Below are 22,150 nucleotides of genomic sequence, written 5' to 3' on the forward strand. Positions count from 1 at the left end.
ACTCTGAATTCAGAAGAACCCCCAAAACACTTTACATCCTTGAACAGTCAGGCATGCATGGTTGGCACCCTTCTGAGACAGGTTGGGCTACTTGAAGGTCACCTGCGAATTCTAGAGAAATGTGAAGGAGGGTCTGCATGGGGGGTCCTGACAACGCTTTACTCTGAATTCAGAAGAACCCCCAAAACACTTTACATCCTTGAACAGTCAGGCATGCATGGTTGGCACCCTTCTGAAACAGGTTGGGCTACCTGAAGGTCACCTGCGAATTCTAGAGAAAGGTGAAGGAATGTCTGCATGGGGGGTCCTGACAACGCTTTACTCTGAATTCAGAAGAACCCCCAAAACACTTTACATCCTTGAATTCAGGACTTCTAGTTCCAGAGGCAGGACTGCTAACCACTGGACTACACACTCTACCATGAATATGTTCTGGTTTTGATCATCGAAGGTGGCCTTTGGTGTCCAGTGGGTGTCTGGGTCTCCCTATTGTGACTCTCAGAGTGGAAGCTGGTTCTTTCATCTCTCAGACTGGAGACTCAGACTGAGAGGGTTGGGTGGTAACAATGGGTCAAGGTCAAGTAGAAAGTAAAAGAAGCAGGGTTTTGAAGTTCAAGTACAAAGATCCTGGGGGAGTGTGCCCCGGTACTGCGCTGTAGATGAGATCAGAGCCTTTTCAGAGGTGCTGGTGGTGTGAGGATGGTAGGGAGTTCGCTCATGCCAAGCTGGGCTTGCTTCCTGATATGGCGATCCAAGCCTCTACACTTGGTCCAGTGAGGAAGTCATAACATATTTCGTCAGGTTGTTTGTTGCTAGGTCTCGTTGAGACTTCCCCTCTCAGCTGGGTACATGTCCTTGGGGGGTTCTAGGAAATTAATAGGTTTATCAGGTGCCGACAGCTATACCCCATACAGAGCCCCACTTGTCACTTTGATGCCTGATATTCCTGTAATCGTTGATCAAAGTCGTGGAAACGGCAGGAAAGCCGACCTTGACCTTGAGAATATGCAAAAAGCCCTGTGGACACTTGAATTGTTACCTCCATGAAAAATGGTGGTATTGTTTTTGTTGTGTCCGTCTGTGCGTCTGTCTGTCTTTGTTTGTGTGTTACGGGATATTTGTGGTCAGCATAACTTAAGAACCTCTGGATGGATTGTGATGATATTTGGTATATGGGTAAATGTTGGGAAGACAAAGGTCAAGGTTGGTTTTGGGCGCCCTGTTTTGTGAACTTGGTACTGCAGCAGAATTTCTGGCTTTTGTATTTTGTGCCATATACGTGTGAGGGTCTTGATTTTTTTGGTAGCTTTTGATTAAAGGATGAAGTGGTGTAGGTTTTGACCCCAAGCAGCTTGTTTCATTTAAGAACAATACAGAGTCTGGAAGTACCCTGTTACTGAACTTCCTTGCAATTATTCTTAACCTCATATCTGATATCCCTGTCATCAAAAATGAATGTATATTTGTTATGACAGAAGTGAGGTGACTGTGTCACTGAACATGGAAGGAAGCCATGCTCTTCCAAATTGCTTTTGAAACTCAACTCAGTAACATATACAATGTACCTTGGCCTATAAAGAACATTTCTGTTGGGGTTTTCAATACCATGCCCTAAAGTTTTGATGGACAGCTTTTTAAATTGCAGGTGACACCTTTTAAGTATTAATCCTTGGTCATTTGACTGATGTCTCCTTTGCATGGGGGTAACTTCAACTCTCTATGCTAAATTCAGAAAGGCAGAGGCTACGCATTACTTTCAATTGATAAAGCACATCTGTACCTATGTTTACATCATTACTAAGAAACGAGAAGAAGCCAAATTCTAGATCGACTAGTGCTAGCTTGTCATTGTATATATTTGTTAATTAACTGTGACGTTTTCTGTTGTGACCTGTACTGAACCCAGTGGGTATATCTGTGTACAATAAAGGTCCTCATTCGTTCATCAATATTAGAGCAGACTGCCTTTGCTTTATGCTAAATTTAGGCACAAATTATGCTTTAATTAAAATTCATTAAGGGACCATACGATATTTAGCGGGGGGGGAGGGGTGGTGCGTTGGGGGGGGAGGGTCATGGTAAAATTTTTCGAGGTGGGGGGGAGGGTCATGGAAAAAAATTCTGGGTTGGGGGGGAGGGTCACGGACTTTTTTTTTACGAATCCGTTGAATTGTTGTACATAAACATTATGCTGTGGGCCGACAAACTGACGCTGTAAATAGCCCGCTATGCATGCTGTATTTGCACCCAGCGTAGCGGCGAAAAAATACAAAACTACCGTAGTAAACATGCCGAAGCACACGTCCAGCACGCGCCTCCACTGTTTCACAGGATCCGGAAGCTATCCAGCTATCAGCTCTAAGGGAGGTGCCAAATACTAAATTAGCACCCCGCCTTACCGCTCCGATCTTATCTCACAGCCCCTCCCACCCGGCTACTCTCCAAGCAGAGCATGGGTTTCGGCTGGTTTTTGACGTGTTTTAGGCGTTTTTGTCGGGCTTTCTACTTTGTCATCTTTTTTTGTCTAGACAAAGTAGAAAGCCCGGCAAAAACGCCTAAAAACACTTCAAAAACCAGCCGAAACCCATGCTCTGCTTGGAGAGTACACCCGGCAGCATCGCGCCAAAACGTAACAGTAGCCGACATGGCCGAGTACGCCTCTCTGTGACGATCAGCGGGGTGGGTCCCGGACTATTAGAACAGCCGTAAATGTATCAGATTCCGGGTAATATCCTTATTTGGAAGTTGATAGTCCGCAGTTGAGCAACAGAGAAGCTGTTATTTAATAACGTAAAATATTCCTTTCTTTGTCAGTGCGGGAGAGAATTAATTTTTAACTGTATTTCTGACAAATTTCTGGAGCAAGAATATGTCATTTTTTCATCCAGAACAGTGAATTGATGCACATAAAATTCATTTCTACCAAAGTAGGAAGATAATGTTTCAACTAAATTGATAAGCTTCACCATGATTGGACGATTCGGCTGCTTCAAATTTGTGGCGCCGCCCACGACTTTCCTTGTTCCCAGGGCATCTAGTCTTTCTGGCGCCTTGGCGACTGTCATCAAAGGCTGCCGACTGTCAATCAGCGGCAATTTCCTGGGAAAATACGTGAGTTGGAACTACGTGTGGCAGTCACCAGCGAACTTCTGGCGACCGGTGATTTTTAAGTTCCTTGAACTTTCAGTTCCACGTTTTCTGTAGTAGTTACAATTTGACGCAGAACAGCGGTTTCGGAGGCTTCCTGGAACGGCGGCGTATATATTTGGGCAATCTAGGGGGGTGACGCGATTTCTAACACGGGCCAAGGTTCTCTAAATTATGCCGACAAAGGGACTTTCGCCGCAGAGAGAGTTACGTCGCAGAGGGACGACCGCCTCGGCGGCGATTTTTCTGGAAACATGTCAGCGTTTAAGCGTGGGAATACCAGGAATATCGCTTCTTATTTCGCACCGAAGAGAACTTCTGACAGCGACGATATTGTAGCGCTTCGACTTCGGAGAAGACGGACACAGCACAAAAAAACGGAGAACTGGTATCGACTAGTATTGATATTTTTGAGTAGCTAAATAAACCAGCGAGGTTAAAATCTCCTTGAATAAACTATTGATATTGTTGTTTCTGAGATTTTAGTTGTCTTTCACGGTTTCACCTAAACTTAAGTATTGTATGTCAAGGTCCTGTGGAGAATAGAAGTTGATTGACTACCATGATTATCATAAATATAACCCTCAAAACTGAAAAAGAAGCCTTCTCAATAGCCTAAAAATGCAAGAGCTTCCGGGAGGCTTCGCCCCTGGGTCATTAAACTTACTTTGTTTACCAGCAAAATTTGTTCATCAAAATTCGGGAAATAGCATTTCAATGGTTAAAGATTTTTAGATTTTCCTGCGGGTGCATGTCGCGCCTCCCGCGGCGAAAAATATGTCGGAGGGCATCGTCCCCCAAAAATCAAGCTGTATTTCTTTTTACAATAGAGATGTCTATATATCTGCTTGATTAAACTTAGCTTACTCTTCCAGCAAAATTTGTCTCTCATATAGCAGTTCAAAGGGTCCCGATTTCAAAATTTTCTCAACTGTCTTGCCCCCTATGCAATTTGATTTTTTTGCTATCGCCTCTGGTACCGACAACCGCTGGTTCCCGGTTCTTGTTTTATAGCATGCGTCAGCTATCCCAAGTGGACGCCCGATGTCCATATAGTAGTTGTTTTATAAATGGGGGTCGTTTTTCTACCATTTTTACACGATACCTGTAGGGGGAGGGTCATTTTTTCGAGGTGGGGGGGAGGGTCATGGAAAAATTTTTTGAAATGGGGGGGAGGGTCATGGAAAAATTTTTTGACCGGACTTCCAGTGCACCACCCCTCCCCCCCCGCTAAATATCGTATGGTCCCTAATAACACTCTACTTAGTACTTAGATTTGAGCGGTTCAACTGATTGATACGTGGAATTAAAACACTGATAATGCTCTACAGAGAGGGGCTTGCATGCCCCTGTTACACGCCGGAATGAGCAGTTAGCTGGGCACTACATGGGGTTTTTCTCTATACCGGATGTGCGTTTCCGGGTCAAGAATGTGTGCCGCAACTGCCTGTTTTGGGACAGAAATCCGCATCAACTTTTTTTCATATTTCAGGTGTAGGTACCTTTAGAAGAGGTGAATACACCTGGACATAAATTATGCTAATGAGTCCATCATTTGCATAGTTTAATGGAAACTTATATTTCTCTTACGGTAAATGCTACGGATGTCATATTTGAGGTGTAGGTACCTTTAGGAAAGGTGAATACACCTAGACATAAATTATGCTAATGCTGACCTCATTTGCATAATTTATGCAAAAACGTGTATTTCCCTTACGTTAAATACTACGGATGCCATATTTGAGGCGTAGGTAACTTGAGGAAAGGTGAATACACCTGGACATGGATTATGCTAATGATGACCACATTTGCATAATTTATGCAGAAACGTGTATTTCCCTTATGGTAAATGCTACGGATGTCATATTTGAGGTGTAGGTAATTTTAGGAAAGGTGAGTACACCTGGACATAAATTATGCCAATGACGACCTTATTTGCATAATTTATGCAGATACTTGTATCTCCCTTACGGTACATGCTACAAATGTCATATTTGAGGTGTGGGTGCTTTCAATTCGTCCTTCAGTTATAATAATAATATAATGCTTAAGTTCTGAGTACATAGATATAGCACCAAGTATAATATAGCCTGAAAAGTAGCAAGGATCCCATACAATCTTCAAAACAAAGAGAGTGGTATGCGGCAATCGGAATTGTTGTGTATGTTGCGGGCTGTGCCGCGCTTTCAATTTTTTAGTATCTAGTGTCCCTCCTGCCACAGATCACACCACTTAGCCCTTTTAAATATCATCACTCAAGATGGCCGTGTAAAGGGTAAATCTTTGCCAATTACTCGTAATACTATCGGCCTGTTCAATTGATTTAAGTAACTCTTCGATGATAACATTTTAAACAATTTCTAGTCAGTGACACAGAACATTCATATGGCTGAGGTATAAATTTGTAAAGGATGCATCTTTCTAGCAACAGAGCCCTGAACGAAGATTCAGAACGCTATAAAGTGAAGACTGTATCAGTATCACCTATCTTTGCAACTAGCTTCGGCAAAAATGCAAATTGTATGAAAGTGCTTGAAACACGCGTATTTCATGTCATACAGATGCTAAAACAGTCGCGGTTCAAAAGTAACCAAAGGTTTTCGGGTGAAATAGCACGAAACACGTCCGTGTGAAGGGTGCATATTTGTAATTTGTAACCGGTTTGGTAATACCATCTGTCTGTTAACATAGCTAGTCAATGGTATGAGGGAAAACATAACTCTTTGTGCAGTATGCCTTTCCGTCGCTGTTCAAATGTAAAGTTCTTGGGTTGAAATGGAACATCCGTGAGAAGGGCGCATATGTTTTTGCAATGATTTAGCGGAAAGTTTTGGTAACACTATACATCTGTGAACGTAGTTTTCAAATGATAAAAGGGAAAGTATTACTTTTTAAACAATATGCCCTGCCAGTGACAGAGAACAAACAGGCGAGCTACTGTGTGACTTTCCAATCAAATAGCTGAAACATTTTTTTTGTGAGGGATGCGTCCTTTCAGCTTAACATGCCATAACACTACACTACTCTATAAAGACTGTATCATCTTAAAAAGACAGTTGGAATTTCAAAGTGTGGCGAACGTAGCCGAAACAATTTATGAAGGAAACTTTTTACAAAACGATGTAAAAATCTAGATGAAAACTTATTTTTCGTGTCAACAGTTCGAAACGAGAATTTGGTCTATAATTCAAGTCACACAAGTTACACCATTAACTTTTAACAAAAACCTTTCATGAGATGGAGAGGAATATGACAGTGTAGCAATGTAGACTTTACCAGCGCAGGCCATTTGAGGCTCCTTACGAGATGGATAGGTGTGTTTTCTTTGACTAGGGACAAAGTGAGGCCAGGTGAGGTATCTTACGGGTTAGATTGTTGTGTTTTCTTGGACTAGGGACCAGGTGAGTCCAGGTGAGGTACCTTGCAGCTGAGATAGGTGTGTTTTCTTCCACTAGGGACCAGGTGAGGACAGGTGAGGCCAGGTGAGGGACCTTATATCTGAGATAGGTGTGTTTTATTTGACTATGGACTATATGAAGCTGGGCGAGGTACCTTACAACTGGCATAGGCGTGTTTTCTTCGACTAGGGACCAGGTGAGGTAAGGTGAGGTACCTTACAGGTTAGATAGGTGTGTTTTCTAAAAGTAGGGAGCAGATGAGGCTAGGTGAAGCCAGGTGAGGCTACTTACAGGTTAGATAGGTGTGTTTTCTTTGACTAGGGACCAGGTGAGGCCATGTGAGGTACCTTACAGCTGCGATAGGTATGTTTTCTTCGACTATGGAAAAAAGTGAGGCCAGGTGAGGTACCTTACAGGTTAGATAGGTGTGTTTTCTTTGACTAGGGACCCATTACGTTCAGCCATATCATACCATATCATACCATGTATTCTGTACCTATATGGCTGTACTTAGCCCGTGATAGGGCATGAATGTACAATAAAGGTTATCATCATTATTACTATCATTGCAAAGATGTACCCTTCACACGACCAGCTAAAATGATTAGATATAAAACGGTTAGGTGGTGCGATCTGTGGCCGGAGGGATGCTAGAAAATGTGCGAATAGCCCGTAAAATACGCTTTAAAGTTAAAACAAGATCAATCGCAGCACACCGCTGTGGAAGTTTTAAATCCTGCGTCAGGAAAAATGTAAAATTCCAATATCTAAAAGGCAACATTACCCACGAACTGACCCATAATTAGCAAAAAAGTAAGACAGGCAAACAGCCGAGACTTGCAGCGCGGCGAGTCTACTTGGCACGGTAACCCGGTTTCTCGAAAAACCCCATGCGGTACCCAACACGGCTTGAAAACAATGGCGGAGTTGTTACGCTGAAAACCTGAAAATTGGTCAACTTCGCCGTGATATATCTTACTTCATACTGCGTCCCAGTTAAAAAAGATAGTTTGTCGAGCTGTTGCAACTCTTTCGGAGCACAGTAACGCAATTTACAGTCTGATGCGACCTATCTGGGCTGTACAGTGGCTGTACATATTACATTTGGCTAACTGCTCATTTCGGCGTGTAACACCCCCAATAATGTATCACCATCTCCCCCGCTCTGTGACTCACTAGCCGGGTAATTTGGTGGCGTTTCTTCATTTCCTGGCAGAAATCACATCCAGGTGGACCTGAAATTCGCCATTACACGCCAGTAGCTGGGGGTCACCAGAGGTCGCTGGGGTCACCAGAGGTCACGGTTGGAGTGTCCTGGTGGTTCGAACATGCTGGGGGTCATAGGTCAGCCAAGCAGGCAATCCTGGCATTTATAAAACTGCTGAGCAAAACTGAGGCATGCCCGACATGCAAACATATAGGGCTCTTGTCACAAACAGATCAATTCTGACAGCTGCGTTTAAGTCATTCATATCTATCAAAAAATAAATTTGAAGTTGCAGTTCTAAAAGGAACTGCTAGGGCTTGTCAGGCAATATATACCCGGTGATGTGACGTTTTGCTCTAAAATCTATGGCTTTAGGCCTCTTTTTTTCAACCTTTATTTAACCTTGAATGATTACACTCTTTGGGCAAGGCAAGAGTTCAAGGGAGGAGGTCAGGGGTTCTTTTAACATACCATCGGAAACTATAACAGAAAATTACATTGCAATTTCAATTTTCAAACCGAGGCCTTCATATTATGAATATTGAAATCTATTTCTAACTATTTGAAGTTAACCTACAAAGCAAACGAACAAACTACACTACGAAATGAATTGTCTTATAATTACTCTATTTCCATTTTAACCGCTAATGTTTAGTTTTTGCTCAAAATGTCCAAGACCCAAGAAAATGAATTAGTGTGGCTGTAGTGGAGAATGATTGTAACACATGTACCTCACTAACAGTCAAGTGTTGACTGTGGGAATGAGACTACAACAGGAAAACCTCCTCTTGTCTGTTTTCTTACTTACACAATCATGAAGTTGTCCACGTGGGAAAGTCCTTGAACCGACAATGCCCAGTGCTCTTTTTGATAAATGCGATGGGTTCTTAAATGTGCCCGAGGTGTGGCTCTCCTCAAACACGGGACCTCCATTTAACGTCCTATCCGAGGGACGTCCCTAACCGAAGTTAGGTACTCATTTACGCCTGAGTGAAGTGAGGAACGTGGTGTAAAGTGCCTTTCCCAAGGGCACAACATTGGGGCATATTGGTCGTTTCGAACCCGGGACCTCTCGGTTGCGGGCGAAACACCCTACTGGTTGCACCACAGGATGCCTGTGGGAATTAGTCTGCAGCAGGAATACCTCCTCTTGTCTGCTTTTTTACTTACACAATCATGATGTTGTCCACATGGGAAAGTCCTTGAACCATCAGTGCCCAGCAGTGTTCTCGCCAGCCTGAAATTTTTACCCGTCATTTCAATTTTGCTTCGGGGAACAACATATCGAGCGCCGAAGGCGCGAGGCGTCGCGCCGGAGGCGTGACCATTCTAGGGGGGTCCGGGGGTATTCTCCCCCGGAAAATTTTGAGATCTAGACCCTCTGAAATGCTGTTTCCTGCATTTTGAGGGGCAAATTTCCTGGTAGAATAAGCTATTAGTTTAATGACATCTCTTTCGGTGAAAAATTACACAAGGGTTTCAGGCTCAATTTTTTGGGGAGGCGTGCCGTCATCGCGGAAATATCAAATGTTCACAACTTCACGCACAAACTACACTTCTATGTTGTAAACAATCGGCAAAGAAAATAACATTTAGCACAACAAAACTTTATTACGTATCAGCTACGTCCTACAAAAAATACACACAGAATAAGTCGGCAAAAATAAAACACAACTTTTCAACACTTGTTCCGTATGCGCCCTGTAATTATCGAACATAATGAGGAATTTGACACCCTACTTTGAGAAAGAACGCAATAAAGACGTCCATTTTTTTGTACCATGTTTTCCACGGTTAATTTCTCCGGTAACTGCACTGAATGTGTTCAAAAGTTGTCGATTCAAGCCTTCCAACAGCCGCTTCGTCGTGCGATCCTTGCGATTCCCTCGATTCCCTCCATTCCCCTAACATCTCGCAAATTCACGCTTAGCTGAAATCTCGCAAGTAGCGAAACTCGCATGTCATTGGTCGTTTTTTCTTGACGCGACGGAGACGTGCGCTGTGATTGGTGGATTACAATTAGATTCGTTACAATATCTGACGCCTGTTTACCATTTCTTGCGGGAAGAAAGCATGTAATACTCAGCCGCCGCGGCTTGAACTTTAATACTGTTTACACAGATTACAGAAAGCCTGATTACTATAGGAGTATTTCTGAATTTTAAGGCTTCTTTGATGACAATAACTGACAGTGAACCGAGAGGGACAAAACAGAAATAAACGTCAGCCTGATGCGACCGGCCAAAACTGTAGTGGGGAGGGTGGCGCATGACGCGGAGTTTTCGGCGGCCACCAAATATTACTAGCAACCACCACGACGCTCTCTGTGTGTTGCTGGGGTTGTCGCCGGCGGGCATTAGATATGATCAAGATTGCCCTGGTCACGAACTTCCTCTGATCCTCTGGAGTTTTTGAAAATTCTAAGCTCTGTCTAAATATCTTCACACACCGATTTTTGTCCATTAAAAATGACGGGTTGGGCAAAAATTTTGTCCGTCACGAGCGACAAAAACCCGTCAAATGACGGGAGGACGGGCGCTGGCGAGAACACTGGTGCCCAGTGCTCTGTGCTGCCATCACATCTTGTGAAGCTGTGCAGAGGGAATAAGGAAGGCCATGTTGATTTGATTATATGGATGACGTCCATGCACGCATCAAATTTGATCCATTAGAAAAAAAGAGTTCTCAGCCATACTGAAAGTAGTAAAAAGCAGTGGCAAAATAAGAAAATACATGCTGTAAGTTTTAAAAAAATTAATAAAAATATATTTCGAAAAATGGATACTATTAAATCTCGTAGAATGTCGGAAAATGGATACTATTAAATCTCGTAGAATGTCAAAGTCAATTCCTATAAGTTAAAGAAGAAGTTTTAAAAAAAGAAATACTTATCTATATCTTGGTATACCATCCTCTGTGTGTTGAATTTTGTTGAACCCTGTCATCATGTAGATTTCATGATGAAGGCAACTTTTTTTTGGCAAAACTTTCTTTTATTCACACGCTCGCATCAGTTTTGGTGTTCCCAGAGGATGTCATCCATATAATCAAATCTACATGGCCTAAACTTGAGTTGGTGCTGAAAGAAAACAAATGTTTCCATTCTCCATGGTGGGGAGGGGACACCCAGACCTGGCCTTGGCTCCAACCGATTTGTTTCACCTGATGAGGAATTAAACTTCTGTTTCATGTATAAGGCGACTTCTTAACAGATTCTTGGCCTGTTCCTTCAGTCTTCTTAAGAGGAGGAACCAACTTCTTTTGAAATGTGATCTTTTGAACTAGAAGACCAACTTGAAAACAGAGCCTGAGGGCCACATTATTACTGTGTTACACCCAGTGTGGTGCGCTCGAATTTAGGGGAGGAATCAATATTGTTTGATCCCAATTTCCCTCCCATCTCTCTGTTTATATATATTATATTCTTGCTTGATTTTTGTTTGAAAGAAATTAATTGATGCCCTAAAAAGGGTAGCGAGTGTAGGAGCCCCGGTAGAAATAGGATAGCACCCATGCTATTATGGTCATGTCACTCCAGACCAAGCTTGTCTCCAGAACCCTCCCTCCGTCCCAGGACAAAAATTTGCTTGTTGAGACGGAGAAAAATTTCACCGTGTCCCTCAAAAAATCTGAACTTCATGGCATGAAATGGATGAAAAAGTATTTTCACAAGCTGAAAAGGATAGATCTAACAACGAAAGTTAACAACATGACTCCCAAACACTGAGAGGGACAGAGAAAGTTTAAAGCTGGAGACAGCCCTGCTACAGACATTTGAAAAGTCAGCCTTAAGATTGATAAGTCTGTTACAAGTGCACTACCCTTTGTTTTGAAAATCTTTTAGGTTCCACATCATGTCGTTACACGCTCCGACACTGATAATGTTTCATGCTGAATTTGTCCCACTTCAACTGAGTTGCTCTCAGGAACTACGGTCACCCCAGGACCCATGGTTGCCATGGCAACTTGTCATCACCTCAAGGTTGCCATGGCGATGTCATCCACAATGTGTTACCTCGGTAACAGGTCATTGCATCTTCTTGTGCTTTGTCCAAGGTGCTTTATGTGCAGTCTGGCTTTTAGATTTGTGAAGAAGTGATGGCATTTTCATGTTTGGAATTGTTATAGGGCTCTCTTATACTTTATAGTGAGAGTTTTCTCTGTCTGATGTAGGAGAAATCTAGATGCATTTTGGACTCTCCTTGTCCTTTATGACTAAGGTTTTTGTTTTGGTAGAGGAGTTAGAGGTGAAATATGATTTATATTTTAATAGAATTGATGGCATTTTCATGTTGGGACAGTTGTTATAGGGCCCTCTTACAGTGAGAGTTTTCTCTGTCTGAATAGGAGAAATTTATTATGCATTTTTAAGTCTTGATTCGGGCTCTTGTTTTTGTATCATAGTGGAAAGAGTTTGAGGTGAAATACAGTCAAAACTGCCCAAGATGACCACTCAGGGGTTCGATAAAATCTGGTCTATGTGGACAGGTGGTCACTATAGACAGGATTCTTAATGCTTGTGTCAATGGGAAAATCATCTAAGGGGCCACCAGAAATTGCTCAAATTGGCCAGGTGGCCCTTATATAGAGGTGGTCACCTGTACTGGTTTGACTGCATATTACTTAATGCTGATTCGACTGACAAGTAGCCAAGACTGCCACAAATAATCTCAGCCACAATGAGAGTAGTTGATCTTAACTCTAGAATAGGACTCATGATAACCAAATATAATCTCTTATCATATTTGTATAATAATGATATATTTTAAGTGTATATAACAGTTGGATTAAGGGTTTAGATATAACAAGTTGTTCCATGCATATGATAACCAGCTGCTGCCACATTTGTTTGTTTGTTTTATTTAGATCTCCATTAGTGATGTACAATATGCACTTTTCTTCCTGGAGTCCCTATACAAATAAATAAAATGAAACAAAAACTATATAATTGGTTAACTAAGAATTCAACAAAACAAATGTGGTGAAATCAAAATAAATGAGAGATGAACGAGAGAGGTTAGAGGTCAACATAAGTGAAAACATAATCTGGATGTAGTAGACAGAAAACCAGAAGTAAGCACAAATGCCTCATGCCTGCAAAGCTTTTGTGTTACGCTGAAAGGCGGTTATATCAGCCGACTGATCGAACTACAAGTTCAAATTCAGCTTGTCCTAAACCAGGTCCTCCAGCCCTGCGGGGAGCCAATGACAACATGGTGTGCCCATTTGTAGGTAATTAGGTGTAATTGAACTTGGCCTGTGGTACACCTCGACCCCAGGGCCAGGGGAACCTGACCCTACGTCCCATTCCACTTTCTCCAGGGGTGTCGTAAACATCTGGTTTAGTTAGGTACAATGTAGGAGCAGAGCCATTCCCAGAATTCAGCACCTCAAGCAGCTAAGGCCGCGTGAACTTGACTTTGTGGATAACGTCCACGAAGGTCACAAATCTCAAGCGAGAATGGGAAAAATTAACCTCTTTTGTAATGCAGGTTTTGCAACCTTTTATTTCTAATTGATACAACAATGATATTCAATGATTACAAAGGGTTCAAAAAGGTGAAAGGCTATAGGTCGACAGATTTTTGCTAGGGTCGGTCGAGTAACCAGAAACCCTTTTTTTCCTAGGCCTTTATTTATTCTATTAAATTGCAACAGGCAATACTAGACATCCCAGACAACAATAGCTGATATCGGGCATCTAACACATAGCAAGTACAAAACAATGTTGTAATGTTATGCATGTATACGAACATAAATTCCTAACGTACACAATAATGATAATAATAATAGTAAATATCAAAGAGGTCCAAGAAGTCAGAGGTCCAGGCCTTAGTATCACATGTACATCATCCTGCCTGCCCCTACAGGGAGCAGTGAGCTGCTAGTTCTACCGTGTGTGTGATAATCCCTTCCCAAGTATCCACCTCCCCACCTGACCCTCCGATCACCCCAGTCTGATATTCCTGTAATCGTTCGTTCGTGGAGACAGGAAAGCCCACGACCTTGAACTTGAGAATATGCAAAAGGCCCTGTGGACACTATGGCCTTGGCTGCATTTGTTACCTTCATGGAAAATGTAGGTATTGTTTTTCTGTATCTGTCTGTGCGGCTGTCTTTGGTAATGCAGGTTTTCACCTCCCCTCCTGACCCTGCGATCACCCCAGTCCATCGTGTCAAACAGGTGCAATGGTGAGAAATCCATGCTCCACAAGTTGCGGGTTACCTCACACGCTGTCGACGATGTATTACATTGCTTTGGTGTTTAAGAACAACTGTTTACATGTCAGACACTTTCATGTTGACCAACCCCCAGGCCAGTTAGTTTAAGGAATCCTGGGTCTTGCAAGGGCCACCTTGAGATGTTACTGGTACTACTGGTTACTTCAGATTTCAAAGGACTAACGGTAAAACTTTGAAAATCAAACTTAAGATGTTTTCAGAGTCAGATATACATGCACAGGAATGTTTGCATTCTAACAATTAAATTCGGTCAACCAGTGATATCACGTAGTTTGCCACACCAGATCCTTCTACATTCTCCTTTTATCCCTTCTTTCTTTCCTGCTTTCCTTCCTTCCATCCTTCCTTCCTAATTTCTTCCCTCGATCCCTGTGTCCAACCCCTGCTTCATTTTCATTCCTGATGACATATTTATAGCCATGTTCCTCTATCCCAGGTTTAATTTTCATCCCTTTTTTCTCCAATCTTTCATCCTCCCTTCCTCACTCATTCCTTCCCTCCATCCCTTCATTCTACCACGGCTTGATACCCTTCCCTGCTGACAGGTTTATAGCCATGTTCCTCCATCTCAGGTGTCAGTTTTGTCCCTAATGGCTTCTTTCTTTCCAGTCCTTCAACCTTCCCCTCCTCTCTTCCTTGTTCATTTCTTCCCTCAATCCATTTCGTCCTGCCCCCTGCTGGCACATATGCAGAAAGTAAGCGTTAAAAGTCGTGTTAGCGTATTTAATGTTCCCATCTCGTATATAGGTTCATATAGTTGTGTCCAAAGATACATGACATTGTATGTTAATACAACAGTCATTACGATCCGATACAACATTGACCAAAGATGACGAAAGAGACCCTGAGTCTATAATAGGTTTGGATACCAGCAGGCTATATACCGCTTCGCTCAGTCGGTGGTATTATTCGATGGTTATAGCACATGACCAGGCGTTATGACGCCATATACACCTCGGGGCTGGTCATTAACCCTTAATCACGTTCTGGATACGAGCTCCCATTGCTTGATCCGAACCCTACTGACACATTTGTAGCCAACTACTCCCTCCACCCCATGGGAATGCCAGGAATCACAAACACCCCTCCCCCCATCTGTTAGACATGTTCATGACCTGGCAATGACCTACAGGTCAGTGACCCCTAAACCTAGAAAAACAGGTCCAACCATCATGGCCAAAGGGTGACCCGAAACTGTCTGGGATTTTTATGCACCTTCCACTAGACAGGTCAGGTCAAAGTCTTTTGATAATATTTGTATCTACTATGTCATCATGAAGTTCACTGATCCCCATCATTGACATGCTGCAAGTGTGCAGGAAAAAGACAGGCATGAAAGTAAGGCAGTCAGACAATCTACATCTAAATCCGAAGACCAACAAATTATTTTGGCCTATTTTGGAATACTGAGTTCTCAAGCTCTTCAGCAGACAAGAAGATACCGTAAATGCATTTAAGTTCGCGTGGTTTATATTTTGCGCTAAGGCCACACCAATTTAATTTCTTGGTTAACAGATTTTTATTTAAAAAAAAAAAAAAATTAGAAAAAAAAATCATGAAAACAGAAAGCTGGCCTGTGGCCTAAGGCGAAAATGGAACTTCGCGGCAGTTTTTATTAGTTTGCGGCGGTGCTTTAGCCACATACTACTACAGTATTGGACACAAATGTTTGCGGTGGCTTTACCCCGATCATAAAACCACCGCAAACATTTCTGCATTTACAGCTGTAAGTCCATCTGACTGGTCTGACATGTAGCAGTAGTGTGTAATGGGAAGAACAACAGCCCCCCCCCCTCCAGCCACCAGGTGTCAAACTGGGTCAGCTAGATTACAGGGGTCATCTGAAGGTCACTTGTAGAAGCTCACTGAAGACATCCACTGATATCAAATGAAGAGCACCCATCTCAAATGATTGCTACTTGTTGCCAATTATTGGGGAAAGCAGTAGCAGTCATTTGAGATGATTGTTCTTCATTTATTTTCACTCTATTTGATGTGTGTATTCTTAGTAAAAACTAGAAAAAAAGAGAACTACAACACAAAATGACCACCCTTTTCTGGTCATTACAATTGTTTCCTCAGTTATAGATAGCTTGATTCAAATATGCAATTCATATTGCACAATTATACAGGTTACATGATATAAGTCAACCTCAAGTTAAGTTTGTTTCCCAACTCTCAGCAGATATGAAGTGATTTAAAGAGGATGCCACCATTGGTGTAAGTTTCTGTTGTCTCACAGTTTCAGGGGTAAGTAAATAATAAGCCCAGCAGAACAGTGTCACTCACACCCTCCATATCAAGAACAACACCTTACAGTTGTAATAGCCTCCCCCACTGCCCCTTACTGCCAACCTAATTTCATGGGGGAGGGGGGCACGTGAATCACTCAGGGTGACACAGTCTTGTCCATCTCAGTTTATTTCTCTAACACAAACATAAGACATAGGCAGTGTGTCTCCAAGTCTTAAGGTCTGGTTGTGGTTACAGGTACCAGACAGGGGTCATTTAGAGGTCACCCAAGATGGCCGTCTTCAGATCATCTTGTCACCTTGATAGAGACATCTGCCGGCCTAGAAGTCACAGGTTAAAGGAATAGTTTATGGCTGAGACAGAGTGTGGATGTCAGTCAGACCAGTAAGTAAGATACAATTCAACCTGTGCTAATGCCCACTTCTATATAAGGACCACATGGCCAATGTGACCACTTCTTGGTGGTCCCTTGGATAATTTTTCCCATTGACACAAGTGTCACAAGAATCTTGTCAATGGTGACCACCTGTCCACATAGAGCAGATTGTATTGGTCCCCTGAGTTGTCTTCTTGGACAGTTTTGACTATAGATGACTTCACCTTACACTGGTCCTGTCCCTAGTGCTGAAAATGACATTCCATCCCACAAATGTAGGTCACATACATTGTAGTACATCAATAATGTTCTGGATTTATCGGAGACCAATGATGGAACATTGTTCATAATCCACAAAGATCAACTTTACACTGGTCCTGTCCCTGGTGCTGAACACACCATCCCAACCCACAAATGTAGGTCAGAAGGATTGTGAGCCCGAGATTTAGGGAGGAAGGTCTTCAGGGTTGTGTTTTCCTCACACCCTCCCAGCTGTGACTTATTGCGCAAACTGACCAGCGCACGGTTGGTGGGCTTGTTGAAATGACCTTGCCTGGTTTAGAGGTCAGCCAAGGGTACTGCACCCTATAACTTCTGCACTGGGCGGCTTTGAAGTCTTTAAGATTTAGACGTACAGTTGGCAGGAGTCAACAGTAGGCTGTGCTAATCCCAGTGACCTTCTGCAGGCTGGCATCTTACATGGAAGTTATTAACATTACAGTAGTGAATCTAAGGCCACACCAATTTAATTTCTTGGTTAACAGATTTTTATTTAAAAAAAAAAAAAAAATTAGAAAAAAAATTCATGAAAACAGAAGGCTGGGCCAGCCTTCTGTTTTCATGATTTTTTTTTTCTAACTTTTTTTTTTTTTTTGAAAATAAAAATCCATTAACAAAGAAATTAAATTGGTGTGGCCTAAGGTACTGGTTCCCATAGCCTTTTTGAGGCCATAGGGGCAGCAGGGTGTTATCTACTGTGTCTAGGGCACGGTATTGGAAGGCGGAGCCCATCCCTCTCTTTCCACTCCCCAACCCATGTTAGGTACCCATTTTTACACCTGGGTGGAGTAGAATGTCAATTAGAGACCTTTCACAAAGACACAACATCAAGCCAGGAATGTTAGGAATAAAACCTTTGACCGCACAATCTCGCATCTGCTAGCCAATCCACTCAGCCACTGAATCTATAGTTGTACAGCGCTTATACAATAACATCATTATTTGTTAAGCGAAATAAACCTATAACTACTACATGTATTATGACTCAACCGACCAAGTTTGTAAACATGCTCCCATAATGTGCATCTTGGATTAGCACTTGTTTCATATCCTCAACAGAGATATTATGTTGGGAACATTGTGCTAGGTACAGACAGTATTGCTCTCACGTGATCAAGCTCACGTAGAGCCATTCCATGACTGTATGCCTTAGACCATAGACCTAATTAGACTGTACACCTCAGACATTAGACCTTTGGTCTTCCTATTCTTACAGATACATAGGACAGCATCAACTGCTCAAAATCTCTTCATATCTGGATCATTGTGTCAATAAGTTTCTGAAAACCAGTGAATTCCAGAGCCCTAGTCCAAGTCCGTAATCCCATGTTTTACAACAAACGAACAGACTTACTCTATTATCACTGATGTTAGACCTTAGGTCCTGCCATGCTTACAGGTACATAGGACAGCATCAACTGCTCAAAATCTCTTCATAACTGGATCATTGTCTCAGTTTCTGAAAACCAGTGAAGCCCCTGCCTTACATGTGGGTAAACTCTGTACCGACCATACCAAGTCCGTAATCCCATGTGTTACTGCAAACGGACTCGCTCTATTATCGCTGATGTTAGTTGACACTGATAACAGTACCAGCCCAGGCCTGTCTAAGCCGTCCCAGGGGAGCTTACCTCATTGCCTGGGGCACTCGGGGTCATTGCCGTGACAACAAACACGTGTTTCCATGACAACAAACAGTCAGGTTCATTGCCGTGACTACAAACAAGTGTAGAGCTAACAGGTGGTCGGCAGCTGTGGGGATGGTGGTTTCACCATACAGGGCTAGAAATACATGTACTGGGTGCATGTGCACCTTCGTGCACCCAAAACTGGAGCTGTGCACCATATGTTTTACTGTTGGGGATATTTTTGTAGGCTATAGGGTAGAGGTGATATTGTACCAGTGTTCTCGCCAGCCTGAAATTTTTACCCGTCATTTCAATTTTACTTGAGGGAAGAAGAACATATCGGGAGGGACGGGCGCTGGCGAGAACACTGGAATATCAAGTATACAGAATGTTCTTGGTTAGTAGAATATTCCTCAATCAGTGACAAAGAAAAGTGACAAATTTTCTCGCGAGACTAGGTCATTCCGTGATCAAGATGTACAGTTGACATCGAAAATTTGGAGGTGCGTATCTCGTTACCTTTTCTTAGTCACTGATTGAGGAATATTCTAGTAACTGTTATTACACGTGACTGATGAATCTCTTTAACGAGAATGTTTTTGAAATTTCAGTATCAGAAAAAGTTATTTTACCTTTGTTGTACTTTGATGCATCTCTTCAAAACTTTGAAGAAAGCTATACTAGCCTATAGAATTTCAGATAAGGGAGGCAGCAGGGTTTGTAAATGCATTTTGCTGATATTCTACTTTATTTCATGTGGTGCACCCAAAATTATTAGGTTAGGCCACACCAATTTAATTTCTTGGTTAACGGATTTTTATTTTCAAAAAAAGAAGAAAAAAAATTTAGAAAAAAAAAATCATCATGAAAACAGAAGTTGTTTTAGCTAAGGCTGTTATTGGTTGTTATTGTTGTTGTTAAATGTTGTTATTGTTGTTGTTGTTTCCATAGAGAGTGGGTTGCGATGGCGTCCTGGGCTCGCAGACGGCGCTGGACAAGTGCGGGGTGTGCGCGGGCGACAACTCGGCGTGCCAGGTCGTGTCGGGGATGTTTACACGGCGTCACCTACCCGTGGGGTACAACCCGCTCATGCGAATTCCCGCCGGCGCACGACACATCAACATCACCGAGCTCGCGCACAGCAAAAACTACATCGGTAAGGCTGGGTTTTCACCTTCACCAAGAAGGTTATTTTTTGGGTAGCGTTTGTGTATATGTGTGTGTCTATGTGTGAACACCATAACTTGAGAATGCCTGGATGGATAAGTCTTGTTATTTGGTACATGTATGTTGGTACTACTATATGTCTTGATGAGACCTGGAAATGATTAGATTTTATTTTCTTCATAAAGTTTGACTCGAATCTGGTGTTGCCATTGTATGTCTAATACAATATGTATACAAGAAGTCAATTAACACAAATTAAGAATTATTCTAGTGAAACAAAAAAGAATGCCGCACTGATATTTCAAGCCCTGTTCATAGGTAGCCCTAATTAATAGCCTCACAAATATGATTTCGGTAAGGCTGTTTTTTTCTTCATCCAATTAAACTCGAATCTGGTTTTGCCATTGTCTAATGATGAAGAGCGTCTTGTACAGGAAATCTGATATGCAATAAGTCTACAAAAAATGATGTCGGAATTATTTATCAAGATCAAGTCACCTTCATTCTAATGAAAGGAAACCTTGGGAGAATATCTCTACTTGCTGGAGAATCCAGCTTCTTTTTTCAAAAGTATAGTACAGTCATGACCTGTCTTCACATCACATGCTTGAATGTGGTCTTATAGGTTCGGTACTTCCATGACAAAATAGCATACAATTTATGTTCATTTTGTGGTTGTTTCACAAAGACTATGAGATAGGTGAGCTTGCGGCGACCCCTGATATGGTGCAACTCTTTTCGAGGGTGACAGTCATGGATCACATCATTTCTGTCAGTTTTGACAGGAACAGCAGTTCTTTCTTTTTTGGGAAGCAGGCCAGAGTCAATGCGCACGCATATGTCAGTTTTGAGCCCCTAGGTTATTTTGTTTGGCTTTATTCCTCTGGTATGCAGGGTAGGAAGTTTTTAACTCTCCATGACGACTTTCAGATGTCTGTATCCTGTTCAACACCTGTATCGCGTAGAGGTGGCAGTCTTCAATGACTGTTTAACTTTTATCTCTGGCTTTTAGAAGAGGTGTAGAGGGGTGAATTTTAACGTGAGATCTTGTTTATATAATCCAAAAGAAACAGCACTGCCTCAGCCCTACATGTTGGAGATTAAGGTTGTAGGCCCCACCAATGAAATTAGCTGGTTTTCAGACCTATTCTAGAAAACATTTTGATGTTTAAAACATAATTTTTACACTCAAAGAAAGTCTTATTTTGTTTGGTTTGGTTTTTGTGGTCATTCTTATGTTTGTTGCCACTTACCTATACCTCATGGAGTGAAATCTTTATTGACACAACAAAAGTACAGCGACTTTTGTAAGGTCTCCTACAACTATACATGCAAACAACGAACAATGGGATACAAAATGATTAACCTAGTAGACGTACAAGTATATGAACAATTCAACATGTCGAGTTTAACCTATCACTTACACAACTAGTTCTAAGATCTAAACTTACAATATTTGATATATTTACCTATTTGTACACAGTAAGGGTTGTCTCCTTCTATAGAATGTTTTGAATTTATCTATAGAATGGAATGTATCAAATTCTGTCGAGCAAGCAGGAAGAATATGGAGTATTCAACATCAGAGAATTTCTGAAGATTCTTATGTCCTTTTCTTTTTCTTAAAAAATGTGAGAAACAACTGCTTGAACTGGAGTAGCCTAATGGCCTTTTTGTCCGGCTTTTAGAGCAGGTATGTGAGGAACGGCTTTTAGAGCAGGAATTTGAGGAACGTCCTGAATGTTGCGGGGTTTGGGAAGGTGGGAAGTAAACTTGACTTTGTTGGTTGTAAATGCCACAAAGAAGATTAAACAATCCCGTGTTGAAACATGTCACACCTTGAGTTCAAACGTTAGGCTTCAACAGTTAGCAATGGTTTTTAGTTATACCTGAGGCCACACCAATTTAATTTCTTGGTTAACAGATTTTTATTTTCAAAAAAAAAAAAATTTTGAAAAAAAAATCATGAAATAAATTTTCATGATTTTTTTTTCAAAATCTTTTTTTTTTCTAAATAAAAATCCGTTAACCAAGAAATTAAATTGGTGTGGGGCTTTATTGTTTGTAGTTCCAAAGATTATGAAGAGTGAAACACAGGATAACAAAGTCCTTTGTACACGACCAAGTGTTTTATTCAAGACTGACGTTTTGGTATCCGTCTGTCACTGTCCTCTGACTGGTTCTGTTACACTCTACAACCGGGTGTCGCTGCTAGCAGATGCGGTCCGCAGTGAGTGATAGAAACAGGCAGAATTACCCTGAGGAAGGTGACAGACCGTCACCACAACGTTAAAGAGTCTCACACTCACTCACTATCTGGTTTAACGTTAACAACAGATGGAAAACTGAAACGTGAGGGAGTAAAAGAATCACTAATACTAGTCATCTGGCATACTTAATATGATTGATGCCTTCCTTGCATTCAGAAGGAAGAGCGGAAGGAACGATCTGT

The 22,150-nt window shown here is 41.9% G+C and overlaps 1 protein-coding gene across 6 annotated transcripts in view; it reads left to right on the forward strand.

Moving 5' to 3' along the window:
- The window catches only part of LOC136427157 (thrombospondin type-1 domain-containing protein 4-like), a 146,512-nt gene that overhangs the window by 83,801 nt on the left and 40,561 nt on the right, over window positions 1-22,150 (forward strand). For all 6 annotated transcript variants that reach the window (XM_066415917.1, XM_066415918.1, XM_066415919.1 and 3 more), the window contains one exon: window positions 19,483-19,687. In XM_066415917.1, the coding sequence (XP_066272014.1) occupies window positions 19,483-19,687 (205 nt within the window). The remainder of the gene's footprint in view (window positions 1-19,482; window positions 19,688-22,150) is intronic.

Source organism: Branchiostoma lanceolatum, chromosome 2, assembly GCF_035083965.1.
Source record: "Branchiostoma lanceolatum isolate klBraLanc5 chromosome 2, klBraLanc5.hap2, whole genome shotgun sequence".
In the NCBI taxonomy this organism is placed as follows: domain Eukaryota; kingdom Metazoa; phylum Chordata; class Leptocardii; order Amphioxiformes; family Branchiostomatidae; genus Branchiostoma; species Branchiostoma lanceolatum.